This window comes from Protopterus annectens, chromosome 10.part0, assembly GCF_019279795.1.
Source record: "Protopterus annectens isolate FY-2018-M chromosome 10.part0, PAN1.0, whole genome shotgun sequence".
NCBI lineage: Eukaryota > Metazoa > Chordata > Ceratodontiformes > Protopteridae > Protopterus > Protopterus annectens.
Window position 1 is genome coordinate 692,507,905 of NC_056744.1, and position 25,690 is coordinate 692,533,594.

A 25,690-nucleotide genomic window follows, 5' to 3' on the forward strand; every position below is an offset into this window, starting at 1 on the left:
GGTGTACCCCAGTGAAGTTAGAAGTCTCTCTACAAATGTCAGGTGATGTAATAGCAATTCCTGTCTGCCTGAATCAGGCAATCGTCCATGTTTGGGTAAATCTGAATTCTTCTTTGCCTGCAACATGCAATGGCTGGAACTAGGCATTTTGTGAATACCCTGGGCACAGTAGATAAGCGAAAGTGAAGTGCAGAGAACTGATGGTGCAGAGAGCCTGCTCTGAAACGTAGGTATTTCCTGCAAGATTCCCTTATGGGAACGTGCAGATAAGCTTCTTTTAAGTCTAGGGTTGCTAGCCAGCAGTCCCTGGCTAGCATAGGAAGCTGCTGTTGGACAGTAAGCATTTTGAATTTTGGAACCACCAGAAAGGTGTTGAGAATAGTCAGATCCAGGATAGGACGCCAAGAGTTTTCTTTTCTGGGTACCAGAAACAGTCTGGAATAAAAGTCTTGTCCCTTTTGTTCTGTTGCGACAGGTTAAACAGCTTAAAACTGAGAAGCGAAAAGTACTTGCTTTTGGGCCTCTGCCCACTGGTTTGGGGGGAGGTCTGGCCATCCACTTGGGGTTGGGAGTGAGTGGAAGTGGAATCTGTATCTCTGGGAAACAATGTTTCAAACCCATCTGTCCGGGGTAATGTACTCCCAGTTTTTGGCATGCAGGGCAAGTTTCCCTCCTAAAGGTGCAAGTACTTGGGCAAGGCTTGGAAGAGTTAAGGATAAGTCATTGTGAGATTTTACCATAGGATGGCAGCTTACTACTCCCTGTTTCGGACGTGGGTGCACTCCATTGCTTAGATCTGGGCATACCCTGAGACTGTAGTCTGGGTGGTCTGCTGCCCCTGGGTTTGGACTGAGAGGGTCTGGGAGGGACTGGAAAAGACCATTTTTTTTGAAGGTCAATGCCTACTGAATCTAGGTGGCTGAACTTGTAAGAAATTTTTAACAGTTTGCATAGATTTAGCTTTTGAGGACTTCTTCAAGCTTTACTGTCAAATAGACACTCTTGATTTTATGGTGCATCTAGTAATTTTGCTTAGACATGGTCTGGCAAGTTTTGTTCCTTAAGCCAAACATGCATTCTAAGAACAGACCCAGTGACAGCAGTCCTGCAAGATGCTTCTAAGGCATCAAAGCCACATTGCAAAGTATGTTTTACCAACTTGGCTAGCAGAATGCATTAACTCTTGTAAATCTTTATGTTCCGCACAATCAGGAATCAACATAATTTTCTGTTTAATTAGTTCCATAATATGTTGCCAATACTTTAACATATGAAACTGGCAATTTAAAGCCCTGATGGCAACAGTAGCAGAGGTGTATACCTTCTTACCCCATCTGCCTAAAAATCCCTAGAATTCCTGTCCGCAGAGGTAGGGTTTTTGGCCGTTGTAGCCTTAATGCCTTTAGGTCCCTGGGGAATGGTATCTGGATTCGCAGCAGGATTCCTAAAGAGGAATTTGTGGGAGTCAGGTACTCTATAGTACTGGTCAGGTTTCCTGAGAGCTGGAGGCAAAGTATCAGGGATAAGGCTGGATTCCAGGAAGACATCTACAATTTCCAGAATTGGAGGGATAGCTAGAAGCCTGTGCTGAGGCAAGTTTAAAAATTCCCCGAGTCTCTTTTTGGACAGAGTAGTCCTGGCTCTCCCTGTGGAAATGCTCTCTAAGGGTATATGCAGGGTTTCACCAAAAGCAAAATCTTCTGGTGGGGAAGCAGAGGGAATGGAATCCTCTGCATCCAAATCCTCATAAGTAGATAAGGGTATGTCCTGGTAATCAGAAGAGTCACAGTTATCAGACTCCTGATCAGAAGAATCAGAAGGAAAATCAGTTCTTGGTCTTTTTGAGGGGGGAAGATGGACTTCCCCTAATTAAAGTAATAAGGTCTTCAGCCATTCTAAGCATTTGTTTTTGTGGCACGTGGGCCTGAGAATGCGCTTTGGTCATCGGTTCCTAGGCGTAGTGCAAACTTTAGGCCTGAGAAATTTGGTATTTTTGGTTTGAAACAAAGTTGTCGGTTTAATATGAAAATCGGAAGGCTTGAATAAACCCTCAGAAGCCGGTGCCTGCACAGCGACTCTGGACCCATCCAAGGTAGAGACATACACAGGTTCCATAGTCGAAGCATCTCGCGGCATACCGCACTCCAAATGGTTCTCAGTAGAGGCCTGCGAATCTGTAGAAGCGCGCATCAGGGGCTACGAAAGTGCCTCGCTGAGTACCGGTGGACTGGCGACTAGCTTATCGGTAGCGTCGCCGGTAGTTTTGGACCTATGTGGTCTGTCTTTATCCTTATGTTTTTTCAGAAGATTGGTAGTTGGATGGCTTATCGAAGCCATTTAGGAATACAGAGATCAAGAGCAAAAGAATTTAGTGACAAAAATAGCCTGATGAATAGTTCGGATGCTGAACAAGGCACAAAACTGACAGTGAGGTACGTCGTGATCTGGGCCTAAACAGGTGACGCAGTAAGAATGAAAATCTCTGAGGTATTTGGCTTTCCACTTGCAAGACAATTATTTTTTCTGACATTGGTTAGAGCAAAAAAAAAGGATCCCCAACGGGGTTCTTATCTTTTAGAAGACTTCAGGTCTGAAACTCGAAAAAATGAAAATTTCAGGAGGCGGCCGACTGGCACTTGCAAACTGCTTCTGCTTCAGGCACCGCACAGCAAGAAAGACTGATGTAATGGCATTAGCTGCATGTTTTATACACCTGACGACCTGACATCATGGAAGAAGCGACAGCATCAGACTCCGAAATCTCAAGACTCTGGTATTCAGGCCGGCTGAGGGCTACCTGCAGGCAGATAACCCAAATGTGATGACTGCAACAGTGAAACATGAAGAAAGTACAGTTTTGTACCTACCATAAATGTAGATGTTCGAAGATCCACATTGCTGCAGTCCTTACACTTGGGTAGTCCGCTGTCCTCGGTCGGCCCGAATATCAAAGTATAAGGCTGACGTCGGTCAAGGCGCATTTGACTGACATCAGAACGTCAGGGTACAAATGCGCATGACCGACGTCATATCCTCAGTCTTTTCTTGCCCCAGATGTCAGAAGACCCTAAAAAGAAAGGTCAAAACCAAAAGACAGCAAACAACCAACCAACCACCCTTGCAGTAATAATATGTACAATATATACAATATACACCATATTGACAACCCAACCCACACAACCACCTCTAACCACAGAGGGGAAGGAGGGAGGGTAAATTGGACTGCAGCAATGTGGATCTTCGAACATCTACATTTATGGTAGGTACAAAACTGTACTATGTTCTTCATCTCACATTGCTGCAGTCCTTACACTTGGGTAGAATCCCAAAGCAGAGGAAAGGGAGGATGGCAAAACTATAAAGAAGCAGGAGCTGCCAAAATGCCCTGCAAAATAGCAGTGGCAAAACCAGCCCTAGATTTAGAGTAAAGTGGAAGGTGATAATGCCTAGAGAAGGTATGCACTGAACTCCAAGTAGCTGCCTCCAAAATATCCTTAGTTGCCACCCCCCTTAAAAAAGCTGTCGAAGTGGCAGTAGCCCTAGTGGAATGAGGCCTAATCCCAGCTGGAATCTCCTTGCCATGATGGGAATAACAGAAAGCAATGCAAAACCCAATCCACTTAGAAATAGTTTGTTTTGACACAGGCTTGCCCTGAGAACTCAAAGCAAAAGAAACAAATAACTGCTGAGACTGCCTGAACCCTTTAGTTCTGTCCAAATAATATCGCAACTGCCTGTGTACATCTAAAGTGTGCAAAATCTTTTCCCCTTTATTTTGGGGATTTGCATAAAAAGTAGGCAAATGAATAGTTTGGTTTAAAGCCACACTAGAAACCACTTTAGGCATAAAGGAAGGATTAGTACGTAAAGATACCCTATCCTTATGGAAAATTAAGAAAGGCTCAACCGCCATAAGGGCCTGCAACTCAGAAACTTGCAGAAGTAATGGCCAACAAAAAAGCAGTCTTCCATGATAAATATTTCAACTCGGTAGTAGCTGCAGGCTCAAAAGGTTGTAGAGTGAGTTTCTCCAACACAAAATTGAGATCCCAAGCAGGAGTAGGAGCTCTACGTGGGGGTCTTATATTCTTTGCCCCTCTAAGAAATTGCTTGAACAAAGGATGAGAAAACAATGGTGGGTCACAATCATAGTGAGCCGAAATTGCTGCAGCATGAACCTTAATAGAAGAGAAGGACAAACCTTTGTCCAGTAACTCAGTAAGATATTGAAGAGCCACACTTAAATTAGGCTCAGAAACATCAAAATCCTTTGCTGCACTCCAAAATAAAAATCTCTTCCATTTATCTGCGTACACTTTCCTTGTACTAGGCCTTCTAGCTTCCAAAATAACATTCAAAACTTGCTGTAGAAGTTGAGACCCACTATGGTTCAAAACAGAATATGCCAGGCTGTTAGATGAAGAGAGTGAAGCTTGACATTGAGCAAATGACTGTCCTCCTGAGACAACAGGTGTGGAATCAAGGCAAAGGCCATGGAGGCTCCGTACCAGGCTTCTCAGTAATGGGTACCAATGCTGTCGAGGCCAATCTGGAGCTATCAAAATCATCCTTGGCTTGTCCTGTCTGGCCTTTAGTAGTACCTTTGGGAGGAGAGGCAGAGGTGGAAAGGCATACACATGAAGATTGCTCCAATTGAAAGAAAGAGCATCCCACTTTCCAAGCTGTGGGATGAAACCTTTTCGTGCAAAACTTTGGCAGCTGGTGGTTTAGTGGAGAAGCGAACAGATCTATGTCTGGAGTTCCCCATGACACTGTCAATTTCTGAAATACATGAGGATCCAATTTCCACTCGTGGGGATCCAGAATTCGTCTGCTCAACACATCTGCTAAGGAGTTCTGTGCTCCCGGCAGATACCTTGCCTGAAGATTTAGCTGTAAACTGAGAGCAGTCTCCCACAAAATCATTGCTTGCCTGCATAGAGGATAAGAATGTGTTCCCCCTTGCTTGTTGATGTACCACATGACAGTTGTGTTGTCTGTTAGAATCAACACCTGCCCTGGAAGAAGTAAATCCTTGAAAGCTATTAATGCAAACTGGACTGCTAACATCTCCTTCAGATTGATATGTAGATGTTGTAGTCTGGCAGGCCACTTGTCTTGTATCCACTTTCCATTCAGATGAGCTCCCAAGCTTTGTCTGAGGCATCTGTCGTTAAAATCTGACTCGCCTCTGGCCGGGTCACAGAGAGTCCCTTGTTTAGGTGACATTCCTGAGCCCACCACAACAATTCCTTTTGAATGCAAGGTATTATTTGAATGACAGTGTCCAGATCCTGGCAGTGCTGTGTCCATACATTTTGAGATACCATTGTAACTTCCTCATATGCAGTTTGGCATTGGGAAGCACCAGAATACAAGATGCCATGAACCCCAAGGCTTGAAGGACTGTCCTTGCAGTCAGCCTGGACTGATGAGACAATTGACGAAAGTAAAGGGAAAGATTCTTTTGTTTGTCCGGGGTCAAAAAGGCCATCTGGGATGCTGTATTCAGTCTTACACCCAGAAAGCACATGTCCTGAGAGGGTACTAGACTGGACTTTATTTCGTTCACAGAATACCCCAGGCATCTTAGCACTGCTATCACATATTCCAAATGATGAAGAAGCTCGTCCCTTCCTTGAGCCAGAATCAGGCAATCGTCCAAGTAAGGATAGATCTGTATTCCTTTTAGCCTGAGAAAAGCTATCACTGGAGCCAGAACTTTCGTGAACACTCTGGGCAGTAGATAAGCCAAACGGCAATGAAGAGACCCGATAATGGGAAGTCCCAGGCCGAAAACGCAGATACTTCCTGCAACTCAGTCTGATAGGAACATGAAGGTAAGCCTCCTTGAGATCCAAAGTTACCATCCAATGATCTTTGCCCAGCAGAGGTAAAAGCTGTTGTAACGTCAACATTTTGAACGTGGGAATGTCCAGATAAGTGTTGAGGGTAGATAAATCCAAAATTGGTCTCCACGTGTTCCCTTTCTTTGGTACTAGGAACAGGCGAGAATAAAATCCTAGGCCCACTTCTGGCATAGGGACCGGCTGTATGGCCCCTATTTGAAGTAACAGAGAAATTTGCTTGTGAGCCTCTATTCTTTGCTGAGGAGGAACGTCTGGCATGCCTTTGAAAGGAGGCAAGGTATGGAAATAAAACCTGTAACTGTGGTGTATGATATCCAATACCCATCTGTCTTGGGTAATTAAACTCCAATTTTCCTTGAAAAGTGCCAACCTTCCTCCCAAAGGGGCTGCCAGACGAGAAGGCTCTGGCAGCTGAAAAGGTAAGTCATTGGGTCTGTTTACGAAAGGACTGACCCCTGCCCTCACCAAGACTGTGCAGGAGAACTCCCTGTTCTAGGCCTGAAAGAGCCCTGAGCTCTGCCCCTACCACGTCTAGACCTACCCCTAGACTGGGAATCATAAGAAGGATACGCCCACCCTTGGTAGGCCAATTTCTACTAAACTTGGAGGCTGAACCTGCAAAAAATCTTTAACAGTCTGCATAGACTTAGCCTTGTCTTCCATTTTCTTTAAGACTGCCTCGACAGGAGAACCAAACAACACATCAGATTGTAAAGGAGCATCTAAAATCCTTGTCTTAACATGGTCAGATAAATTCTGATCCCTCAGCCAGGCGTGCCTGCGAAGAACTGACCCAGTGGCAGCCACCCTAGACGAGGCCTGTACAGCATCAAAACCACATTGCAAAGAATGCTTACCCACCTGTTCAGAAACATGTACTAAATCTTGTAACTCTTTACACTCAATACCTTCCGCCAGAGCATCTACCTTAGACTTCAATTGTGAAAGGAGATAGTTTTGGTATTTCAACATGTGAAACTGGCAATTCAAAGCCCTCATAGCTAGGGTGGAAGAAGTATAAACTTTCTTCCCCCATCTATCCAAAGCCCTGGCCTCTTTATCTGGCGGAACCAGATTTTTAACAACAGAAGCCTTAACACCTTTAGGCCCCTGACTAACAGTTTCTGGGTCCGCCCTAGGACTCTTAAAAAGATACTTATGAGCTTCAGGCACCCTGTAATACCTATCCGGTTTAACAGGAACAGGAGCAGGAGGCAAAGAATCAGGATTAAGAGAAGCCTCCGCAAAAACATCTTCCACCACATCCAGAACAGGAGGTATAGCCAAAGGCCTATGCTGGGGTAAAAACAAAAATTCCCTAAGCCTTTTCCTGGAATCAGAGAAGTCCTGACCTTCCCACTTAAAATGCTCCCTCATGGAATGAAGGGTCTCTGAAAAAGAAAAATCCTCAGGAGGAGAAGCCGAAGGAGTAGAATCATCCACATCAGAATCAGAATAAGGAGAATACTCCTGCAAGTCTTCAGCCGAAGACTCTGAAACATCCAAGCCTGCTCAAAACTCCCAAGCTCAGGTTCCACCCTAGGTCTCTTATCAGGAGGGGGCATAGAACCTCTAATCAAAGTAATCAAATCTTCAGCCATTTTAAGCATATGCTTCTTGGGCACAGTCCCTGAAGAACTAGGGGTGACACCAACTGAAGCTAAACCTGGCCTGCCCCTGGGAGAAGCCTTGGAAACAGAAGGAGAGGGCCTAACCACCCTAGGAAGGGAGGGAGTACAGTAACCTGAGAAGCCCCTTCAGCCTGGCCTGCCTCCTGAGAGGCCACATCTTGCAATAACAAAGTCTCTCCCTGGGACTCCAAAGAAACCTCTGGCAGAACCACCGGCTCCACGAAACCTCTAAAGAACCGGCGTCTGCGGACGGTTCTTCTAGCCTAGGCTTAGCTGCTTTGTCCTTGCGCTTCTTCGAAGAAGCGGGCGCCGGAGCATCCGACGGCATTTTATAATTGCACCTGGCACAATCTAACCTTCTCTTTATAGTGCGCTTGTTAAATCTAGCACAAGAGCGACACCCAACAACGTCGTGCTCAGGCCCTAAACAAGGAATACACAAAGTATGATAATCTCTATGCGGTATCTGTTTCCCACAAGAAATACAGTTATTCACTTTTTCTGACATCCGGTAAACCACTGAGGCAAGAAAAACTAAAATATTCCCAACGGGTACTTAGCCAACTTTGACTCGGTCTGAAACTCCGAATTCGAAAAATTTCAGAACGCCGAACGGCACTTGCAACGCTGCTTCTGCATCGGACCATGCGGCAAAAAAGACTGGGGATATGACGTCGGTCATGCGCATTTGTACCCCGACGTTCTGATGTCAGTCAAATGCGCCTTGACCGACGTCAGCCTTATACTTTGATATTCGGGCCAACCGAGGACAGCGGACTACCCAAGTGTAAGGACTGCAGCAATGTGAGATGAAGAACATCATCTCCAGGAAGACCACGGTTATGATTGGGTACAAACTGGATTTTTGGTTATTAAGAGAGAAGTAGGTTGAGGCCATCCACGTTGAAGTCCAGTGCCCTAAGCATCTCTCTTCCTTAGTTTGTGTCTTAATAAGGCAATTATCTACATTGGATATAAAAAGTTTACACACCCCTGTTAAAATGCCAGGTTTTTGTGATATAAAAAAATGAGACCACAATAAATCATTTCAAAACTTTTCCCACCTTTAATGTGACCTATAACCTGTATGATTCAATTGAAAAACAAAGAAATCTGTTAGGGGGAAAAATATAAAAAAAAATAAATAAAAAAACGTACAATAAGCTGGTTGCATAAATGTGCACACCCTTAAACCAATACTTTGCTGTGTGCACACACCCTTAAACTAATACTTTGTTGAAGCACCTTTTGATTTAATTACAGCATTCAATCTTGGGTAGGAGTCTATCAGCATGGCACATATTGACTTGGCAATATTTGCCCACTCTTCCTTGCAAAAGTGCTCCAAATCTGTCAGACTGTGAGGGCATCTCTTGTGCACAGTCTTCTTCAGGTCACCCCACAGATTTTCTATTGGATTTCAGTCTGTGCTTTGGCTGGGTCATTCCAAAACTTTAATTTTCTTCTGGTGAAGCCATTCATTTGTTGATTTGGATGTATGCTTGGGGTCATTGTCATGTTGAAAGGTGAAATTCCTCTTTCACCTTCAGCTTTCTAGCAGACGCCTGAAGGTTTTGGGCCAAAAGTGACTGGTACTTGGAACTGTTCTTAATTCCCTCCACATAGACTAAAGCCCCAGTTCCAGCTGAAGAAAAGCAACCCCAAAGCATGACACTGCCACCACCATGCTTCACCATGAGGATGGTGTTCTTTTGGTGATGCGCAGTGTTGGTTTTGCGCCAGGAATTGTGGCCAAAAAGTTCAACCTTGGTTTCATCAGACCACAACACATTTTCCCACATGCTTTTGGGAGATCTGATGTATTGTTTGGCAAATTTTAACTGTTACAAAGGGGGTCCGCCCATCCATATAATAAATGCTACCTGTCTCACTTAGTCCTTCACCTTTTACTAGATGCAGTATTCCTGTCATATTCTATTAAGAAAAGCTATGCATGCTTATCTAGGTCCTTCAAGACTGGACATCAGAAACTTTTATGAAAGCAAGCCAGTTTTCCTGTGGTAAGAAGACACAGCTTTTAGTGCACTGGATAAGTCTCCAAGACACCCATAAGAAGAGACTCGGGGAAAACAAATTATGCACTACTATGCTGAGAAATGCCCTTATGGGATGCTACCACATCAATTACATAAAAATAGGGTTGCCACCTTTTCAAATGCCCAAAGTGGGACATTTATGGTACAAATGTCCGATTTTGCAGGGCAAAACATACCCATGGCCAGTACAAAGGATAGAACTTCACTTTTTTGCCTAAATAAAAGCTTATTCTTGAAGCATTTTAGTTCCTTATTCTGTTTCTTATAACATTTAGGTGTTTCAGATACAGAATAACTGTTTTATGCAACTATTGCATAAAATATAGGAAATAATTTTGTCCTAAAATCTCAGGACATTTGCCATTTTTTCAATTTTTTTGCAGGACACAAATGCCCAAAGAGGGACTGTCCCTCACAAAGTGGGACAGGTAGTAACCCTACATAAAAACAGCTTTATCAAGCTCAACTACTCTTAATGTTTGCAACACCAGCTTCAAAGAATTTTACAGTGAGAGAGAGAAGAGTACCTTAAAACAAGTGACGAACCACTGCAGCTACATTAACTGAGTAATGATAAGCATATATAACAATATGCAAATCCACGAACTGTACACAACGAATACCCACCTCCTTAAGTACCAGCTCCTAAGGATGTTTACACAACCGTGTCCAGCAGCAGTGAATGTGTTAATGCACTGGGATGCAAATGCTAAGAACAATGCAAGTTGAATGCAACAAATGGTGCTACTTTAACATTTTTAGGAGAGTTAATGGACAACTATGCCTTTCTAAAAGCATTTGATCTTTAAGCCAAGAATACATGAAACCACCTGGACACAAGTACTATGCAGTGCTTTGTATATTTAGTCATGTTTTCATGGAACAGCAGAAGAGGATGGCAGCGAGAAACAGAAATGCCACAGATCAAGGGAAGCATTCAGTCCACACAAAGACAAGTGTTATGATGGAGAATCCTAAAGAGATTAAAACACCCAAGTTGCTGTGTGATAAAAAATGATAAGAAATGAACAGACAAGAAAATATAACCTTCATTAGTACCCTTATAAAATTTATCAGCTTTTTATACTATAGTATTGCACTAAAAATTCTTACAGACTGTAGCTATAGCCACATTATTTGACAGTCTACACTGAAAGAAAATGTGAAGTTACAAACTTACTTTACCTCCTCGACTACAAAAAAAAACACAAATACTTGAATCACGTGTTTCTGTTACTCACTAGTAAGAACAGTAATTGCAATAATAATAATAAATATTATAAGTCCTGGACAGGTATCTTCTACTACAATAATATGGATCCACTGCTTACCTTATTTTTAAAGTACTGTCTAGCGTAACTCTTCACTTGCAGAACAGTGCGACTTCCAATCAGTTTTGCAATCTTTGTCCACCTTCGCCCAAATTTTGTCTGAAGGACATTAAAAATAATTTATTAAACAGAATATTTCCTTTAATAACTATTACCTACCAGAAAATATCTTCAGTGGTATTTTTAAGAAACAAAATAAACTTTCTGTATAACACACAAAAGGTGATGTGGTTCTTACTCCCTAATATGCATACCAATATGAAATGCATTTTCAGAGAAATACATCTTTAAATGTTTGAAAATAATATTTTTTATTCAAGTTTAGCAAAAGATTCCCCATTGTGCATTAAATGTCTAGACAGTGGGGGCGGGGGGGGTCATACTGCCACCTGTAAAATGGTAGTCTCATCTGGTTAAACACTTTCATAGCTAACTGAGCAGTAATTTGAAGTTTGCAAAGTAAATGGATCAGGCTACGGCAGTGGTGCACAACATCCGGCCCTCGACGCAACACCATCCGGCCTCCAGAAAGTAACCAAAATTAAAAAAAAAAAATGGGAAAAATGCTATGCCTTACTCCAGTCACGCAAACATTCCAGCACAAGCTTACTTACGTAATTGACTGCAGTTATGCACATCTCAAATTTTAGCTGCGGAAGTAAGTATTCTTTGTTGTTTATAACTTGTAAACAGTAGCAACTTTCTGCAAGAGTTTGTAATGTCATGGCTGCAAGCCAGAATAAAGTTATGCAAAGTTGATGTAGAAAAAAGTTATGTACTCGCCATAATGTTCCATCTGAGTAGGTACTTCATTTGTCTGCAACCTGTGGGTATCGGATCTGAGCCGGCAGCTTTCCAAGCTACAAGATCCGAGCTCATAGCTCCTCCCCCTACCCATAATCCCCTGCTATGTGCTACATTACCTCAGATCGAATTTTTTGCCTCTTACACAACTCCTACCTTCGATAGAGGAAGTAACACCAGATAACTGTCCTAAAGCAGAAGAAAGATTTCTTTGGTGATCAGGAATCCAGAAAGGTTCGGAGGATGGCAGGGGGGGTCGGTTGCAGACAAATGAAGTACCTACTCAGATGGAACGTTATGGTGAGTACATAACTTCTTTATCTGAAGTAGTTACTTCATTTGCTCTGCAACCTGTGGGACAGAGTCCCCAGCTACCTAGGGAAAAACCCTGGGCGGCCTTATGGAAGGATATTCCGAAGCACCGCAGAGCCAAAGGAAGCCCTACCTCTCGATGCCATATCCAACTTATGAGAAATAAACGTATGTGAAGAGGACCAGGTAGCTGCTGAGCATATGTCATCCAAGGGGATCCTGGACCAGAAGGCTGCAGAGGTGGCCACAGCCCTCGTAGAGTGAGCGCGAATTCCGGTAGGAACCGGTTTGCCTGCAGATAAGTACCCGTGAAATATGCATTGACAAATCCAATTTGCTACAGTCACTTTGGAAATGGCCTTACCCATGGCCGATTTAGCAAATGACACGAACAACTGGTCCGACTTGTGAAAATCTTTAGCCCTGTGCAGGTAAAAACGCAGTTGTCTGTGCACATCCAATTTATGCAATTTGTATTCTCCTCTATTCTGAAAATTTGGGAAGAACACGGGTAAGTTTATTGATTGATTGATATTTGACTCCGAAGCCACCTTAGGTAAGAACGACGTATTAGTCCTGAGGAACATTCTATCCTTGTGAAAAATGAGATAAGGATGCTTCATACATAAAAGCTTGAAGTTCTGACACATCGCCACAACAGTCAGGAAATCCTTCTATGTGGCACACCTCATCACAAAGGGCTTTTCATCCAGAAAAAAGGAGGTCATTGTCCCACTGTACTCATCCCTCATTAGACCCATTATAGAATACAACGCCCCATTTAGTATGTACCTCTCAAGACATCTGCAACAACTGGAAAGGCCTCAGAAATACCTCACTAAAAGAATCACAGGCCTAAAGCAGATGCCCTACGTTGACCGCCTTAAAAAACTCCAGCTATACTCTGTCGCATATCGTCTACTCAGAGGCGATCTCTGCTTAACATACAAGGCCATGTCAAACCCAGAGCTGTTGGACATGCTACACTTAAAGAAATCCCAATCCCTCAGAGCTACATGCTCCAGGGATCTAAACCTTGTCATCACAATAAACAAAACATGCTGGAGGGATAGGTTCCTGACCCAGAGACTCCCTAGACTCTGGAACAGATTGCCCATACATGTCAAGCAGAGTGCCTCTTTGGACCTCTTCAAGAGGAACCTTGATTGGATGGGAGAAAGGAAATTCACCCCAGGGATCACGTCAGTCGCCCTGCTAGATAGGGGTCCAGGAAAGTAAATAATGTGGGAAGAAATAGCCAAGGAATTGTTATGGCTAGGCTTGTATAGGCCCTAGGGCTGATAGCCTAGTACCAACCTATGAACCTATGAACCCTTTTGGCTGAAGTAATGGCCACCAAAAAGGCGGTTTTCCAGGACAAGAATTTTAACGGAATCAAAGCCGTGGGTTCAAAGGGTGGGCCTGTCAAGGCTTGTAAGACTAAGGTCAAATCCCATGGGGGCACCACCACTTTCACCGGAGGCTTCAAGAGGAAAACGTCCCGCAAGAAGGTTTTACATAATTTTGTAGAAGCCAAAGATTCTAGTCCGTCTCCCACACGGAAATGGGAGATGGCTGCCAATTGCACTTTAACTGTAGAAGCACTTGCTCCTTGTCTAAATATCAGCGACAGGTAGTCTATTATAGTAGGAATAGGAACTGTAAATGGATCCAGGCCCCTATCTTTAGCCCAGGCAGAGAAACGTTTCCATTTGCTGTAGTAAATCTTCCTAGTAGTCGGCTTATGTGCTGCGACTAGAATGGCCTTAACAGGAGATGAGATACCGGGAGTCCTAGCCATCAGTGGAACTGGAGCAACCAAGCCGCAAGCTTGAGGTTCACCAGGTTTGGGGGTTGGTATCCCGCCGGATGCGAAATCAGATCTGGAATGGGATCCAGTATTCATGGCGGAGATGCACTGCGAGACCGCAGGTAAGGGAACCAGATCTGGCGAGGCCAGAATGGGGCTATGAGGATAACTCTGCTCCCCAACCGACGGGCTTTCTGTATGAACTTCGTCATGAGCGGAAGGGGGGGGATAAGCATAAAGTAGACCGGGCGGCCAAGCATGGACTAGAGCGTCTCTGGGATTCTCCCCTTCGGGGGGAAGTATTGCGACATACTCGCTGCATTTTGTATTTAAGGGAGAAGCAAAAAGATCACAGCAAGGCCAACCCCATTTGCGGAAGATCTGCTTCGCAACTGATGGATTGAGAGACCACTCGTACAGAGTGAGAATCACTCTGCTCAGTTTGTCCGCCAAAATGTTGGATCGACCCGGAATGTGCGCTGCTACCAGAAAACGGTTGGTGGATATCGCCAATTCCCACACTCTCATGGCCTCCCGGCAAAGTGGGCAGGACCTGGTTCCTCCTTGCTTGTTTATGTACCAGACAACTGACATGTTTGTCTGTCTGGATTGCAATAGTCCCCAGAGGTAGAAGGTCGTGGAGAGCTTGCACCGCCCTCATCTCTAGGACACTGATATGCAAAGCGGTCTCCAGGCGAGTCCACGTGCCTTGGACGGTTCTGCCCGAACAATGCCCCCCCACCCGAGGCGAGAAGCGTCCGTGGTCAGCGTAGCTTGGGGGGGGGGGGACAACAAAGGGCCTTCCTTCCCCTCAGTTCTGGGGCATGGAGCCACCAAAGAAGGGAGTGCCTGCAAACTCTGCTCAGAGGAATCAGAGTATTCAACGGATGGAGTAGTAGGGACCACTGAACTTGAAGGGTCCACTGCAGAATCCTCATTCGCAGACACGCGTGAAGGGAGAGACTGATCGCTGCTGCCATAGATCCTAGTGCCCTCAGGACTAATTCTGCCACCGGGGCCGGACTTTGAAGAAGAATTAGCACCTGAAACGACAAGCTGTTTAGCCTGTCCGCAGTTAGCATAGCTCGAGAGATGCAGGTATCTAACTTTGCCCCTATGAACTCCAGGACCTGTACGGGGCAAAGAGAGGATTTCTGGAGGTTTACAGAGATGCCTAAGCTCTGGGCAAGGGTCAGAGCATAATCTCTTGCCACGCAGAGCTGATGTCTGCTGGTGGCGGTAAGGAGCCAGTCGTCTAGGTACGGGAAGACCTGAATGCCCTGAAGTCTCAGGTGGGCTGCAACCACTGCCATGACCTTGGTGAACACCCTGGGGGCTGAGATGAGGCCGAACTGGAGAACCCTGAACTGGTAATGACTGTCTCCCAGCCGGAAGCGGAGAAACCTTCTGGATCGTCTGTCCATCAAGATGTGGTAGTACGCATCCTTGAGGTCTACAGAGCACATCCAGTCGTTCTGCCGAAGAAGGGGGAGAATAGATTGGAGGGTGACCATCCAAAATTTTTCTTTGGGAATGAACAGGTTCAAAGTTGAGAGGTCTAGAATGGGTCTTAGGTCCCCAGTCTTTTTTGGCACTAAAAAGAACCTGGAGTAATAATCCAATCCAGACTGGTCTGGGGGGGATGGGCTGGATGGCTCTTTTTTCTAGCAACTTCAGGACTTCTGAAGCTGCTGCCTCCCCTTCGATCGGGTGGAACATCGGGGAGGTGTCTGGTCGAGGGAGGGTGGTTTATGAAGGGGATGGTATAACCTCTGGATATGAATCGGAGCACCCATCGATCTGTCGTAATGGACTCCCAAGTTTGACAGGTGCTCAGACAACCGCCCCCCAACTGCCTCCAAAGAGGGACAGCCAGGTAAGCCCTCAGGGGAAGGGAAGGGTTCCCTGGACCCGAAGTTACGCGGTCCCCCTCTGCCTCTGGGCCGGCGTCCTCCTTGTCCTCTTCTGCCTCTAGAGGACGAGGGGTCCGAAGCTGGATGGGATTGCTGGGACTTACAGAACCACAGCTTCTTTTGTCCCCTCTGATTCCTAGAAAAGGATCGTTGGGGATTAGAGAAGCAGACAGCGTCTTCCCATCCTTCTCGCTTTGGACCAGCATCTCACGAATGGTCTTGCCGAACAGCTAAGATCCGTCAAAGGGTGCATTCCCGAAGGACGCCTTGAAGGGATCTGCAAAATCGCAAAGACAGAGCAAGGAGTGACGTCGCATGACGACCCCGGCTCCGCTGCCTCTAGCGGCTCCCTCCGTGGCATGGGAGAGTAGACGCATGGACGTGTTAGAGATGGATTTCAGAGTGGCCATACGAGTCGAGAACACGTGTCCTCGACTGACATGGACTCCGGGGGGGCTGCAGCGTATTCCTTAATTTAGTCTCGTTGCAGCCTAATGGTGTGTGCCATATAGTTCAGCGCCCTTACAGAAAAGGTCTCTGAACTAAACATCAGCTTCCCAATGCGGTCCAGTGCCTGAGATTCCTTATCTGGCGGGTGAACCGAAGAGCTCTCCTGCGAGAGTTCTCTCTTGGTGGCAGCCACCACTAACATGGCATCCACGGGGGTTCCCTTGGCCCAAGACTGTCTATCCACTGGGGGGCTAGGGATCTCGTCGGGTCACTTCGGGATAGGCTCCACGGTGTCGGGCTCCTTCCATGCCCTGGTAGTAATTAGGTCTACCAGGGGGTCAGCCGGAGGGAACACCCAGGAGGTAGAAGGGCCTGCCTCAAACGCATCCAGGAACACGGATTCATCCGCGAAAGGTTTTTGGGCAGACCACCCCCCTCTAATACGCAACATTTCCATGTCTCCGAAGGAGACATCCTCGGGGGGTGACCTTGGGGAACCTTCCCCTTCATCTAAATCAGTGTCGGTTGTAATGGACTCGGGGGAGTCCAGGTGTCTCCTCTTGCACAGACGTTTATGAGGGACCTCCTTGGTGGGACTGTCCGAAGAGGGCTCGTCAATGGGGTCTTGTTCCTCCACGGGAACCAACTGGAGGGCTTGAGCAGGCTGTCCCGATGGCCGGATGATGGAGGATAGACCCACATGCAAAGGGGGTACGGGAGGATCAGACGCCCGAACCGGGGACCTGGAGGTCCTCGACAGTACCCTCTCCACAACCTCAAAAGCCGAAGGAGAGCTACTTATGCCAGGCTCCGAGAGCAATCTCCTTGGCTCCGAAGTAGGGATCGGGGTTGGAGCCGATGCAGCCGGAGCCGAGAGAGAGGTGTGCTCCAAACCCAACTGAGCCGAATACACACCAGCTCCCCCGGATCCGATGCTCAGCCCTCTGCCCCGAGAGCTCGGATCCGACAGACACGAAGGCACAGTCGGCGTTGAAGCGACCGGAGCTATCGGCGCAGACGAATCCCCGGTTCCGAAGGGGCCCGGATCCGATAACTCCAAGACCCAAAAATGGGTCGGAGAAGGAGTAATCGGAGCAAACATGGGGGCCACGATCCCCCCCAGAGGGGGGGGGAGAGGCAAGAGCACCCCCATCTGCATCTGGGTCTGGATGAATCGGCACATCATCCGATCCATATCCGCTTCAGTGAGGCTTCTGGTTGATCTTGAAGAAGTCGTTGAGGCGGGTCGGGAGGGCCGCCTCGACGACCTCGAGGGAGATCGATCCTCCTCCTCCAGCTCCGGAGAAAAACGAGGCGAACGGAGCCGAGAGGGGGAGGATCCGGAGACCCTCGAGGGAGACCTAGCCAGTTTAGACGGCGGGGCTGAGGGTTGAGTCTCAGCCCACCTTTTGTGGGATTTATGTCCCTTGTCCTTATGCCTTTTCTCCACCGTAGTGGAGGTACCTGAATCCCCCGAACTCACAACCAAAGAGGGAGGATAAGTCCCAGGTTGAGTCGGGGGCACAGAAGGCGCGAGGGCTGCCGAGACAGCCTGTGCCTTAGAGGGGGAGGAAGAAGCTGATTCCTGAGGCAACAAGCCCGCCAGGATTAGCTTTGTTCTTCCTGTCCCTGAGAGCGTGGGGATTAAAGGCCGCACAGATTGTGTAGGCCGATGACAAGTGGGCCGCCCCCAAGCATAAAATGCACTGAGTGTGGCCATCCGCCGGCGAAAGCTTATGGCCACACTCAGTACATTTCGAGAACACCGCCTTAAGCCCTTCAGCCATAACACCACTCACACCAAGAACACACCCAAACACTAAGGGGGGGGGTGAAAGGTGGGAACTACAAGAAAGGCTAGTTAGAAAGGGAAAACAAAGATATCTAACTAAACTACACTATAGCTAACTAACCCCAGGAACTACACACACTCACAACTAGAAAAAATATTTTTTTTTTTGACAGAAAAAAGAAAAGGTTCAATCTCACCAAAAGCCAAGGAGCTCTTCAAACGTAGCTGCTTCAGCCGCGGCAAAAAACGATCTGAGGTAATGTAGCACATAGCAGGGGATTATGGGTAGGGGGGAGGAGCTTGGATCTTGTAGCTTGGAAAGCTGCCGGCTCGGATCCGAGATCGGATCAGATACCCACAGGTTGCAGAGCAAATGAAGTAACTACTTCAGATCAGGCAATTTCATGACTGCTGTCTTATGTAAAAATGCCAGTCACCTGTACCTATTGTTAACTTGTAATGACTTATTATGTTTTGAGGTGGCCAGCAGATGCATTAAGAATTCATGTAGTGGCCCTCCCCACAAAAAGGTTGTGCACTACTTGGCTACGGCATCTGGATATGTAGATAGATTATTCTAATGTTTCTTCCCACTTCAGCTTTTCTCTACAACACTGTCATTTGAGTCCATCTCTTGCACTCAGTTAAGGGACACCAATATTTCGGTGTTATGCAAGAGGACATGGTGCAGGAGGAGAAAGGCTGAGGGAGAAGCAAAGGAAACAGATAAGGTAAAATAGTAAGTGAAATCAAAGGGCAGACTACATAGCTTACTTTCTGCTTTTGCTATCAAGAAAATATAAGGTATACAAAAAACTTTTCCAAACAGCTTCCTAGGCGAAAAGTTATTTTTAACAAGATGCCATGTTCTGCTATGAACTTTATACATACACCAATGTACTACTTCCCAAGCTGTAACAGGACTTCTACTGATGTAGACTTCTGTATACTTAACTACATCTTGAACAGAGTCCGCTGTATGCTATAACTGTGGCAGCCATACTAATCTGACTGCTTGAAAGTGTCCTGAAATAGTCCTTCGAAGAATGAAGGACAAACAGAACAGCCTTTGCATATTCCAAATCTGCAACTTCAGTTAAGCTGCCAGTCAAAGTCTATGAAATTTCTATGATTCAGATATTCAAACTCCTCAAAACTTTACATCACTACTTTGAAATGCAACTGGGGTAGTAACTTGATACAGCCAGTCTAAAAGGGGCAGCCATTATGATACCATCGCTCCCAGCAAATACCTTCTAGTACCCATGAAGTTATTTAGCTTCATTTTTTAAACACTTTTACTGAATTATCACTTGTGACATAGGCAAATTTACATTTATATAAAATTAATAAAACTGTCTTAAGTTCGTGTTTACAGACATTACACTTCACATATATCGTTATAGGTCATATAACCTAAGCAACATTACATAAATTATTCAATTCCTGCCCTTTTTTTTTTTTAAACAAGAAACATCTTTATTAAACCATCACTTACGACAAAGGCAATCATACATTTATATAAATGAAAACAAAACAAACTAACACAATCCTAATTGCAAGCATTTTACATCACAAACCATACTTACACACTCCCAGCTGCACACATTATGCACCACTTATAATCTACTCAATCATTTATGGTCAAACATTACATAGCTCATTTAAGTCCTGCCTTCTTTTTAACCTCATTCCTCCCCTTATCTACTTTTCCCACAATTCCCATTTTTTTCCTATGCAGTTTGCTCCTATTTTTTTCTAAAGATCTCAATTCCACTTGTCTTACCTCTGTTACTATATTTATTACTTCTAGTATAGTTGGTTTAGATTTTGATTTCCATTTTCTAGTACTTGCTTTTAAGGCAGCCACCATAACTAGATGCAGCAAGGCCTTATGTCTAGGCAATTCAGAATCTGTATCCTACCTCAGAAAAATCATCTCCCTTGTCACACCAGTCTGCCCACCCCATAAATCCTGCAGGGACTCCTTAAAAGTTCGCCAACTCACTGCACTCCCAAAAAATACGTTCCCAATTACATCATTCTTCCCCGGTGCACCTCTAACATTTATGGTCTACCGGAGGAGAAATTCTCTGGAGTCTACAGCTTCATTTTTGAGCATTTAAGGTCCACTGAATTTTAGGACTAAATATCTGGACCCTGTAACTGTGAGGCAGCGATCACACCACTAAGCCATCATTACTTATCTGTTTAGTCATTAGAGATGTTTAAATGAATATTTTCTCACACAAGAAAAGCAAAAATGCATACAGCAGCAATGTGAGTTTTTAGCATGTGGTACCGTGTTCACTGAACATGCACTATTTTTACTGACACTACAACTAGTCTAATGCTGCAATGGATTATGGTGGTGATTTTTCTTTATTGTAGATTTTTACTCATTTTTCAGTTATAATATACAATGTACAAGCACATTACAAATACATTTATGAGCCTTATTTTGCACCTCCTACTGTCCCCAACCTATACACCCCTAGAAGACTCCCTGCAATGGTTCATTATGCCTCTCATCCCTCCCCCACCTTTCTCTGACACACACTTGCTCACACAAATAACTGCTCTCAATTCAGTTCTGGACTTCTCCCATCTTTCTCTCATCTCTGTATTGCTTTACCTTCCTTACTGCTCCTTCTCCCCATACTTCCTCCACTTCTCCCACGTATATCCTCATTTTCTCTAACAACCATTGCTCCCGCAGCTTACCTAACAATACTATACTCTTCTTTACCAGGTTTATCTACTTCCCTAAACTTTCACTTTTTCAAACCTATGCCATTTTTCTTTTATTCATCCTGTCATTCATATCACTCTCACCTACTTTTGTCATACCATCACCTCTTCTTTTCTCCTTTCCAACCCTAAACAGCCAGTACAGTGCTGCAGAATCTACTAAACCTCTCTCCTGATCATCATCTCTCCAACAGCCATCTCCTATAATTGTTTAACCTCTCTGCCCTTTCACCACATATGCAGAACATTTGCTCCCTCTTCCATACATTCTTAATACTGGTCATACTCCATGATGCACTCCCACTTTAGCATAACTGGCATCCTGTACCACCTGTATATCAACACTAGTCTTATTTGGATTACCATACACATTCCTCATCTTACTTCAATATCTGTCCTGCCCTGTCTCTCTGTACACCAACTCTGCTACAAACTTTTCAATCAAACTTCCTACCCTGCCCCTCAAAATCTACAAATATTCTCACAAATTTCTCATTCTTAACCTCCCACTCCTCCCAAAGCACTTCTCTTGCAATTTACACTTAGTCCCACTCATCTTTACTCTTTCACAACAATCCTGAGCTCAAGTATCCATCAATCTAAACACTGCTGCCTACACTTGCCTGTACTTCAATCATTCCCTTCTTTGATCCTATACTTCAATCATTCCCTTCTTTGATCCTATACTTCAATCATTCCCTTCTTTGATCCTGTATTCCTCTATCAGTTCTTCAATTATCTTTCCCACCTTTCTTTCCTCAGAACATTAGCCAATGTATTCAGCCCTTTTGAACCAAGCCCCTTCTCCAGCAGCCAGTCACTTTAGTTCTCCACTGTACTGCAGTCATTACTGCTTCGCAACATCTGGTACAGTCCCCACAAATTGGAATGGCACCATTCTCACAATTCCTTCTTCCACTTCCTTCTCCTCTTTATCCATTCCATACCCACCTCCTCCTCTTGTTTATTCTCAAATCACATGTACAATACTAGCAGCCATTGTGCATCTTTTTAAAATTACTGCCCCCATACTTAAACTTTCTTCAGTGCACCCTTGCTTTATCAATGCTGGCTCATCAATGTATAAATGAAACCTGTCACATGCTCTTTCAAGTCAACCACTATCTTACACTCCAGTATCACACACAGACAAATCACACAGTAGATAAACTGAATCACTATCTTCGCAATCTCCATCCTTAACACATAGCTCACATTCATTTACTAAATCATTTTTTCAACTTAACCAGGCACTCCTCAGAGTTGTGCTTGTATTCAGAATTCTGAGGAAGAGCTTTACGTGCATAGTTAGCGACTAATCATGCAATCCAGGAAATCACTGAGGAGCCCGTCTTAAGTTCCTAATTTCCCCAATGTAAAGTGACTTGCTCAGAAACAAACATTAGGGAAATGGAGTCTGATGGAGTCATACTCTGGACTACATGAAACAGCTTGTTAAAAGCTTATACCTTTAATCCTTTATGTTAACTGCAAGGTGAAAGAATATGCAACTCCTCATCAGGGCATCAAACACCAATCTCCTACACATATGTACCACTATACTAAAGATATATCCCAGACACTTCACACCTTCCTTAACTAACAACTCCAATTCGAACTCTCCAACCCTTCTAAATGGCACCACTACCAACTTTGCCTCAATGAATTCTAGCCTTGCTTCCTATCACAAACCTTATGCCAAGCTATCATAAGTATTAAAAACCTGGGGACGGAGCCTGAATGGCTAACTGAAAGCAGCAGTATTTTACAGCTCCATATAACTAGTTAAATAAGACAGGAAAAATTATTTTTTTTCTTCAAAATATAAAATCTTATAGATAAAGGTCTAATTTACATAACTAGAAATATTGAAGTTTTACAAATAATTTACTGTGAAAAAGCTTGGAGATATATTTACTTGTTAAAATGAGCAACTCAAGGAATTCTCACCAGGATGCTGCCTTAAAGAAGGAACTACAACAGATGGCATCTACTCTGCAGGAGTTGTCTTTGAAGATGGATGACTTTAAAGAGAACCTAGAAAATCTTAAAAAAAGCAGTCAAAAACAGGCGGACATCCTCAAGGAAATGCTACACCACCAGACAAGGATAACCCGAATAGAGGTTTTAACTAAATGACTTAGAAAGCAGACTTAAGGAAGAAGAAACACAAAGAACTGCTTCTTAAACAAAACACTTGGTTGGTTAATAAAGTAGATGACCTGGAAAATAGGGAGAGGAGAAACAACATCAGGACTTTCGGATTACCTGAAAACACAGAAGGTGAGGATATTATTATAGCAATAACCCATGCCTGGGTGTGGGTAATGCTGAATTTACCCACGGTTGGTGTGGTTTGGTCACGAGGGCGAATCCAGCATTACCCACACACAGAAGTGGGTTATTGCTATTACACAATGACATTATTTAAGAAAAAAAAAAATTACTTTTCTTAAATAATGGCATTGTATGATGCCTCCTTGCTGCCCTTCCACAGCTGTCTGGTATTCTGTGGCAGTTCTGATGTACTGCGCATGCGTATACTTACGCAGTCCATCAAAGCTGTGGGCAAAAGAAACAGAGAAAGCAAGATCTCCGCTGCTTTTTACAAACTGTCTTGCTATGTTAAAGGAGTTTTTTAACATAGCGAGACAGGTTGTAAAAAGCAACAGAGATCTTGCATTCTCCGTTGCCGTAAAAAACAAAAAAGTGTTAAACTAATGGAAAAAGTCCAGGCGACCGGACCTTTTTCCATTACTATAACTCTGATTTACAACGTGCACGTTGACCAATCAACGAGCAAGTTTTGGAATATTAATGGAAGGTTGTTGTATAATTCCTTTTTATCAAGATGGATCCCTGACTCTTTAAATTTAAAAGAAGGACTTTCCTTTGCCATTGAGAGGGCACACAGAGCTCTTGGGAAACCTGCCACTAACTCAAACTCTCCTCCTAGGTCAATAATTATCAAATTTCTTTCATACTTGGGACAACTAACTGATTTTAAAACATGCTTGGAGGAAGGCACTCTAACATATAAACAGAGCCTGATAAGATTTGATAAAGACTATTCATGAAGAACAATGGAACAAAGGAAAAAGGTGTGGCCCAATGATAAAGTTTCTGAAACAAAATAACATCAAGGCACAACTTTCATATCCAGCTAAGATAAGAATACTGTATGCCAATGAGATGAGGACTTTTATTGACTTAGAGGAAGCCTCTTCATTTATTAAAACTAATAATGTGATTACTTTACCAGAAGATATGGATTGCATGTCACCTTCTCTCAAGAGAACAAAAGAAACAAATGTCTGGACAGATGTCAAAAAGAAGCAGCAAAAGACTGATACTGTTACAGCCAAATCTCTCAAGCATCTACTATGATATGAATTGTTTTAACATTACTTTAAAGGACCAATTTTACTGCTTGGAATCTTTATCTATATTTTTTGAAAATAGATGACACAAAAGTTTTCACATTACCTCAGGTATGTAAAACAGGGTACTTTTCTTTCGGGTTATATAGCACATAAAATATTTATACTGTAAATCAACATACATAGTATATGTGTATTTTCTCTTAATTTTCTATTTTTTTCTCTCTCCTCTCTTTTCTCATTATTTTAATTGCATCTTGTCTCCCTTTCTAAAATCTCCTATACTAATATAGTCTGTATATATTTAATAACTCACTAGCTATACATAGATAAATAATAATCTAAAATACTCTAGTTTTAAGGTAGACTAATTGGAATAGTGAACTTAATTATTACAATATTTATTAGATTAATGATAGTCACTGTTATGCTTATTGGGACTGGGGACATGTTCGTGATTAACTTTGAAATGCTCCATTCATGTACATATGTCCTTTGAATTATTTCCTTTTAGTATTCACAAATATATAAAACAAAAAAAGAGGAGGAAAAAATGTACTGTTGGTTAAGAGAAGTGAAGCTTTCTTCACATTCTATTTGTGTTGCCATAGCAACAGCCAACAATTGCTGCAGGTTCTAAGGTCACTGTGAAGCTGCGAAGTGCATTTAGCCTCACAGATAACAAATAAGAAAAAGTAATGTTTTGTTATTAAAATGAAAAACAACCTAAGCAAGGTAAAATAAATGCATAATAGGACTATTTGTAATATTTTATGATTTACTCTCATAGGATTACATATTTCTGGAAACACAAATGAAATGTTCCCAAACTACATGTGCACTTAAATATAGCTTGCTTGATTAAAATTACTCCGTTTAACATGCTGATTTCACAAGCCGTCTACACTGTAAAAATTACATTTTTATATGTTACTTGAAACTGTCATATTACTTTTTGCAACATGTTATCTTTGCAGTTACCTCACACTCTGTACAAACTCACTTGGTAACGGATAGCTATTCATTTAAAATATCAGTTTAAATATTAAATGTGCCCTTGAAATGCTATTGACATTTTGACAAAATATAATCTGAACTGTAAAATGAATGACTTGAAAGAAGTGAAGTAATGCATAGATTTCAAAGACCGTTCTTGACACTACAGTAAAAGTAAAAATATATATTCACAAGGAAGTATTGAAATGTTTTAGTCTTCCAGTTAAAATAGCTTACTGTCAATGTTATGCGATATCAGAAAGTTTGAAGAGCTACGAAATTACTATTCTTTGTCTTTATAATGATTATTAGACAGATGTTAGACTCTGCTTTGTTTAATGAACTGTGACATATGTTTATGAGGAAAAGTTGACTCAATTACTCACATTGGACTACACATTCCTGGAAACTCAACTGAAATGTCCACAAATTACTTGTGAATTTAAATGAAATTGCCTGATTAATAAGCATAATTTACTTTAACAACCTGAATCCATAAGCTATCTGCTCTATATATGCTACATTATGTCACTTGCATATGACAGTCTCTAGAGCACACGAAAAAATACATATTTTTGCAACATGCTACATTT

At 43.5% G+C, this 25,690-nt stretch overlaps 1 protein-coding gene across 1 annotated transcript in view; it reads right to left on the reverse strand.

The window, feature by feature from the left end:
- Positions 1–25,690, reverse strand: part of LOC122814191 (histone H2A deubiquitinase MYSM1-like) — a gene marked incomplete in the record, with an annotated part of 897,734 nt that overhangs the window by 615,056 nt on the left and 256,988 nt on the right. The window contains 1 exon segment of the mRNA XM_044086797.1: positions 10,890–10,988. Coding sequence (XP_043942732.1) covers positions 10,890–10,988 — 99 coding nt within the window.